Source organism: Daktulosphaira vitifoliae, unplaced genomic scaffold (assembly GCF_025091365.1).
Source record: "Daktulosphaira vitifoliae isolate Bord-2020 unplaced genomic scaffold, ASM2509136v1 Scaffold_4, whole genome shotgun sequence".
Classification (NCBI taxonomy): domain Eukaryota; kingdom Metazoa; phylum Arthropoda; class Insecta; order Hemiptera; family Phylloxeridae; genus Daktulosphaira; species Daktulosphaira vitifoliae.
In genome coordinates, this window is record NW_026099575.1 from 21082091 (window position 1) to 21089225 (window position 7135).

The 7135-nt window shown below is 27.4% G+C and overlaps 2 protein-coding genes across 2 annotated transcripts; both read right to left on the bottom strand.

Annotated features, from left to right (window-relative positions):
• Positions 1-242: 242 nt before the first annotated feature.
• LOC126905909 (ubiquitin carboxyl-terminal hydrolase 47-like) lies at positions 243-2756 on the bottom strand. Its single transcript, XM_050686044.1, has 5 exons — positions 2661-2756; positions 1380-1564; positions 1141-1312; positions 956-1083; positions 243-375 (listed from the first exon to the last, which is right to left on the bottom strand). The coding sequence occupies exons 1-5, from the start codon at positions 2751-2753 to the stop codon at positions 372-374; spliced, it is 582 nt and encodes a 193-aa protein (XP_050542001.1). The 5' UTR covers positions 2754-2756; the 3' UTR covers positions 243-371.
• Positions 2757-2760: 4 nt separating this feature from the next.
• Positions 2761-4054, bottom strand: LOC126904985 (ubiquitin carboxyl-terminal hydrolase 47-like). The gene is made up of 3 exons (XM_050684388.1): positions 3977-4054; positions 3324-3471; positions 2761-3239 (listed from the first exon to the last, which is right to left on the bottom strand). The coding sequence occupies exons 1-3, from the start codon at positions 4052-4054 to the stop codon at positions 2761-2763; spliced, it is 705 nt and encodes a 234-aa protein (XP_050540345.1).
• Positions 4055-7135: the final 3081 nt, after the last annotated feature.

Consider the following 7135-nt stretch of genomic DNA (forward strand, 5'->3'; position numbering starts at 1 on the left):
TTGATAAATATAACCTGATTATAACATAAACTACAAATAATTAGTTAAATATAAATATTTTATTAACATACAAAAGTATAATATAAAAGTTTTTATAAAATGACATAGTAGATTGTATTGAATTTTAATTATAATTTTATAAATGTGTATTTAACTTCTATTCTTAGTTTTAATTTAGAATATAAATGCAAGTAAAAATTACGGATCGTATGCCCAATTTATACCACTCAAGCATTAGCTCTTCTCAAGGTAATTCAACAAAAAACTAATAAGGAACACAAATTACATTATAATATGCGACTTATTCAGGACCATCAGCATTCAATTTATTCATCAATAGAGCATCTAAAGTTTTTTTTGTTTTCTTAGTATCATCTAATAAAATTTAATATTATAAATACATTGTAATATTACAATTATCATTTCAATATTTTTTTAAAAAGGTTTAATGATTTCCTGAAATTATTAATGTAGGCTATGGTTGTTTAAATTTCTCAAATTGTTTAGGCTCTATCTATTCATTAAGTTTATTCAAACTATACGCAAGATTAGGATATTTTTGTTCAAATATAAATGTTATATACTCCATTAAATATATGAGACGTACTCCTCAAAAAAACTGATGGATTGTATTCATTATCATGCAAATCAATTAATAACTCGTCTTTTTTTACTTTAATTAAAAATAGGTATTACCTCCAATAATAATTATAAGCCATTTGATTAAGTAGTTTTTTCAATATGTTTGGTGTATACCATGACTATGAAAAGCCAACATAATTATTAATTTCCTGGAGGATTTTGTGGCTGAAGTTATTAATTTATTTGAAAAAGGTATTACTCTATAGAATAAGGCTTTTCTTATTCATTTTACTGTGTAATTGTTGAACTCTGTTTTTTTATGACAAACTACTCGGATATGATTAAATGGATGCATAAGTAAAAATATTGTTACTTTAAATGCGCTGGGAGTTCCTCAATTGTGTAAGCTTCTCGATTTCTGTTTCGATCAAAAAGTCGATACATTATCATATATGCGCTTGATTTTCCGCTAAAAGCACTTTCAATTTTATGTGGTGGTATCTGTGTAATAGTTATAGTCTCATAATTGTGGTATTTTCCAAAAATCTAAATACATACGGTAGTAATAATATCATCATTACATTCAAACCATTGTCCCGACTTGAAATCTTTTATGTATGAGTAATAGTGCCCAAAAGTGGCTTCACCTTTATGAATGATCACTCCGTATAATTCAAATATGGAATTATAGCCATCCACATCCATTGAAATGATAAATGGAAAAGATACTCTGACAAAAAAATTTCATACAAAAATTCATAACAATGTTTTTTTACGTTTATATAAACATTACGTACTTGTCATTTATTTTTTCAGGTTTTAGACTGTTTATGTTATAGGTAGTCCTACCTAGATGAAAACATAAAATATATGGGAGCTCTTTAAATTTTTGCCCTTTAAGGAATTTGCATTTTTTTCCACAAATGTCACAAAAATGTTCATCTAATATTTCAGGTCTTAAATATTGTTCTATTGCATATTCCTATTAGTCAAATATATTAATATAAAAAACAATTTTATTAATTTAATTTTAATTTTGCTTTTTCTACATTAAACATATACATTTACGGTTTATACGAGGTGATTTTTTTATCATAACCCACTCAANTTTAAATATACAGGGTGATTTTTTTATCATAACCCACTCAATTACTTGCAGAATAATAATAATTTAAACATTTTTTTTTTTTATTATCTTTAGTTACACATTATTCTTGAATTTTTAACTATGTTATACTTCTTAAGTTCATCCCATATGCCTTGGAGGGGGTCAACTTTGTTTTTTTAAAAGGTAACACATATTTTTAATATAACAAAATGTTTGAGTTTTTACTTTAATAGTAAATGGTATTTGAATTTTTATNTTAATTTAATAGTAAATGGCATTTGAATTTTTAATATAACTTTATTAACTTATTAGATATAAACATTTAAAGTTTCAAAATGTTGAGTTAATATACATGTATAATACACATGGGATTGTAAACACTGGTAGCTAATTGGATTTTTATGACATTGCTGTCTCAGTCACGGATTGTTTATTATCAATTATGATTATCAATAGATATACTTTCTGTATTGTCAGTTAGTGTATTTATAAACTCATAACAATGTGCCTTACTACAATTGATAATAACAATGCTGTGTACCTGCTAATATCGATGTTATAAAAAACCAATTAGCTACCTATATTTGTAATCCCTTGTGTATTATACCTGTATATTAATTCAAAAATTTGAAACTTTAAATGATTATATCTAATAAACGAATTAAGTTATATTAAAAATTCAAATGCCATTTACTATTAAATTAAAAACTCAAACATTTTATTAAATTAAAAATATGTGTTACCATTTAAAAAAACAAAGTTGACCCCCTTCCAAGGCATAAGGGATGAACTTAAAAAGTATTACATAGTTAAAAATTCAAGAATAATGTGTAACTAAAGATAATGAAAAAAAAAAATGTTAAAATTATTATTATTCTGCAAGTAATTGAGCGGGTTATGATAAAAAAAAAAGCACCCTGNGTAATTGAGCGGGTTATGATAAAAAAAAAAGCACCCTGTATATATTTACCAGCGAGTCATATGATGTCTTTCCATCAATAGAGCGAATAGGCAGAGAAATATCAAAAAATGTGGAGTACTGCTCTTTACTTATATTGCACATTGTGCAATTAAGGTATTCGACCTGAATGCCTGAAACATGATAATGAATAGTAAACACGATGATCTAATAAAATACTAATCAAGTCTAAAAAAACAGTCATGTTCATTTTTATAGTAAATACATTATACTTGCCACTAAATAGATTACTAATAATGTTAGCGGACGATGTAAGTTGCAACTTCTCGTCCAAGATGCCCAAAAAAAATCGACCAAACTCTTGGACGTCTTGCTGGATATCTGTGTCCTCCTGAGTCCAATCAAGACTTTTTGTTAAGTCTTTAGTCTTCACTGACGATGTGTCAGGTCTAAGTAGTTCTACAAAAAGCCTTTGAAGTTGATAAGCTACGTTAAACCAATTGTCGTCACCGGAATCATTAGGGAATGTCAGTTCCAACAACTCGTTACGAAACTCCGGCGTATGGAACATGACTTGGATGAAAGAATTTAAATAACAAGTTGCCCCTTGGTTTTTAATACCACGGCACACTGAAAAATAATTTATAAAGTATTGGCTATAATTGAACATTTTTCTTTACCAAATACATATTTTAAAAGTTAAACTGTTATTACCTGGCGAAACATTTTTAGCTTCAGTTTTTGGTGGTAGACTAAACAGTGGTTTCTTTGGTTCTTGGTTCTTTAGCGGAGGAGTTTTCACAACTTTATCAACACTTTGGGTAGATTTTAAAGTGTTGAATACCATAGACCAAGAATATATCTAATTTCATAATTATAATTAATTTTATAAGAAAAAATTCAAAATGAGGATTTATAAGTTTAAAAATTATTGATGTTAAAGTCTTATAATGGTGATTGCGTTATAAACTCTCTTTAGGGAAATGCAATTATGTTATTATTAAAATACAGCTATTGAATTGATTATTCAACTTTATAAAAATATTTAAAAACTATAATATACGTGCTTTAAGCTCATCAAGATTCGATGGTATCATTATATTGACTATCTCATCATTTATTGTTTTCTTAATTCCGGGTTTATTATTACTAAGAATTTTAGAGCATTTTTCGTGGTCTGATTGTTTTGGATCAGGTTTGATGCAGACACAGCAAAAACACTTTTTATATGTTTGCCGTAATTGATTTGTGCTATATGTATGGACACTGTTCTTTTTATCAGTTGCTGAAGTTCGATAAAGAATTAAGCTAGAAACGTTTAGTTTTAATTTTAGTTACTTACATTTTTTCAAAGATAAGTTTTTTACACGAGTCCAAGTTCCTTGTAGTAACCCGAATAATGCTTTACTTTTATTTAATGTATTGTGAACAATTTTTAAACCCATTATACGTTTAATAATGCCAAGAATTATTCTTTTATTAAATTTCCTTAGACTGATTTTTATTTTTTAATAAAATGAACTTTATAAAAAGCAATACATAAAAATATAGTAAATAATATAGTAAAATGAAATAATTATTCTTTACAAAATTGAACTATAGGAATAATTATTTGTACTAAATTATATCAATTGTTTACTCGATTATCACCAAGGATTTCAATGTTTTATACGACCAGTATATTTGTTTAAGCTAAGTGAACATTATTTATGTAATCAACTTAAAAAAATATATTATTATTATTATTAAAACTCCCCAAATTGGCTTGTTGCAATGAAGTTTTTATTTCACAAAATAATACTAAATACGAGATAATAAGCCAAAAAATATTGTCTCTAATCAAAATATCAATGCTATGTATAAATTTTATTATAGATATTATATGTATCATCTAATGTTATACATGAATGAAAAAATTCATTTGATATAAATAAATGAAATATTATAATTATAATAACGTTGATATGTCCGTTGATAATACTATGCGTGTATTTATTTATTTTTTTGTGACAGTTTATTCATTATAAGTTTAGTTCTCACTAAACCTATTATAATGAACGAAAGTCAATAGATGTTTAGTTGAAGACATTACCTTCGAAAATTTGGAAAATTTCCTTCGTTTCCCATAAATGGGGAGATCTATAAAAAATGTTACAACATTTGAAATCAGTAAATTTTTATATTTTTATAACTTATTTTCACATAAAATCGCCACGACATTTTAAAAAAAGGTTGGTTTAATACAGATGTTTTTTTGACGCATTCATATGTATTTTAAATTAAACCATATGTAATTTACTCTACTTAAAAAAAAAAAAATTACCTCTGGGCTTGTATTGGAGATGAAATTGGCTATCATATTCAAAAAATTGCTATTTTTGTGATAATATGTCAATTTTATATTTTTAAATATATATTACCATAATTTTTGTATATAATTTGGATCTATATAATTTTTTTAAAGTCCCTTTTATCCGACATAACTTAAAATAGGACTATTTATCCTTACACAGGGAAATTTAAAAATGGAAATACGTGTACAATAAGTAGAGTATTGTTAACTTGAATTTTTGAAAATTGTCCAGAAATGTTGGCACCATTATACTAATATTAAATTAAAACATACGTAATATACTTTATTTAAAAAAAAAATTGACTTCTAGACTTGTGTTAATAGTGAAAACGGTCATCAAAACATTTTTTATGTCATGTTACTGTATAGATCATTTCTTAAAACATAATTTTGGGTTCATCTGAATTAAACAATGAAAAAGATTTTTTTTCAACTTTTTAATTGACACTTTTAGTTTTGATAAGAATCTGAGAAGGTGTTAATTAACACGCTTATATTAGTTTCACATGTATGTTGTGTGTTGTTTGTAACTTTCCACGCGCACGTGTCTACGGCCTTGAGACTAGACGGTCGTAACGCATTCACCCTATCTCATCAATTATATATATATTTATAAATAAATGTTTATATTGACTGNAATGATAACAAATAATGATAACAATAATTTATTAAGTACTGCCAATTTCTTTTTATAATTAATAAGCAACCCCTAATTTCTTTTTAAATTTAACCTACGCTTTCTCATTTTTATATCTCTATTTTTCTACTCTTTTTCTTTTCTTTCTTTTTTATTTTTGGTTTATTACATGACACGGCCCCGCGTCGCTTCGTTATACACAATGCCACGCGACTCGTGCCACCTTTATCAGCCGTCGCCCTATTTTATGAGTATTTGACTGACCAACACCGCGCGTTATACGCCGCGGTGCAAAGTCCAGCAAGTGCCGCACATGATAAGCTGGGTTCCCATTACTCTNTTATTACATGACACGGCCCCGCGTCGCTTCGTTATACACAATGCCATGCGACTCGTGCCACCTTTATCAGCCGTCGCCCTATTTTATGAGTATTTGACTGACCAACACCGCGCGTTATACGACGCGGTGCAAAGTCCAGCAAGTGCCGCACATGATAAGCTAGGTTCCCATTACTCGTCTATTTGCCAAATATAGGACGAATACTGAATACTCGTCTATTCGTACAAGTACGCAAATATTACTGTTCCGACTACTCGTATACTCGTCGAATATACAAAGATCACTGAATGTTCGTCTACTAGCACAAGTAGACAAATATTGCTGTTCCGATTACCCGTCTAGTTGTAAAATTATTTTGTATTTTCCACGTTGAGTTAAGTGTTGACAATCAGTGGAGAATATTGTAATGTATATTGTGGTTGTGTTTTTTAACTTAAACTTTAAAACTTTTTTTAATTATTATAGTGTATTAATTTATTTATAAAAATATATGGATAAACGAAAAAAAATAGCAGCTCTCGAAGCATTTTTATTATAAAATAAAACGTATAAAGAATTACTTGAAATTAAAAAAGAACAAGAAGAAAAAAAAATACCCAAAAAAAGGATATGGTGGTTGGTATCATACAATAAAAGTCGAGCAAGATATGTTTATTTATGTTCAAAATATACAATTTTTTATGTTTTTTTTTACCGCTTTATCAGCCCATTAATGACCGCAGTGGTCTCCCCCAGAGGAGGAGGTTTCTTAACCATTGATACTTCGGGACGGGTGGTTATTCTGTTGCCGGAGAGAAGGATGTAATAATATGTAAGAAATAATTCAAAATAAAATTAATATGAAATCTTAATTATTTTACTATTTACATATAAATTTATATTTATACTTGAATATTTAAATTTCAACAAATAGCCAGATTTATAATTTTGGGGTTCTCCATGCACACAGTGGAGAACGGGTTCAAGTGTAACATTTCTTATATTTGTAGCAATACCTCGTAAAATAATTATTTTTCATAAAATGTTTTTATAACAACAAATAAATAATGTTGTCTTCTCTCATGTCATACATTTTAAACTTTTTTTTTGCAGTTCTAAACTAAGTATTAGTATTATCAAAATATTACGAGAGGTAATATTTTCATAATATCGTTTAACATAAAAGTGGTGAGCAAAAAAAAAAAAAAAATCCCGGA

Coding starts and splice junctions, on each gene's coding strand:
- LOC126904985 (XM_050684388.1), bottom strand. CDS start 4,054: ATGGGTTTAAAAATTGTTCACAATACATTAAATAAAAGTAAAGCATTA. Junction 3,472..3,976: donor TACAAGGAACTTGGACTCGT/GTAAAAAACTTA, acceptor TTATGAAATTAG/ATATATTCTTGGTCTATGGT. Junction 3,240..3,323: donor AGCTAAAAATGTTTCGCCAG/GTAATAACAGTT, acceptor ATTATTTTTCAG/TGTGCCGTGGTATTAAAAAC.
- LOC126905909 (XM_050686044.1), bottom strand. CDS start 2,753: ATGTGCAATATAAGTAAAGAGCAGTACTCCACATTTTTTGATATTTCT. Junction 1,313..1,379: donor CCTGAAAAAATAAATGACAA/GTACGTAATGTT, acceptor TTTTTTTGTCAG/AGTATCTTTTCCATTTATCA. Junction 1,084..1,140: donor ATGATGATATTATTACTACC/GTATGTATTTAG, acceptor ACTATTACACAG/ATACCACCACATAAAATTGA.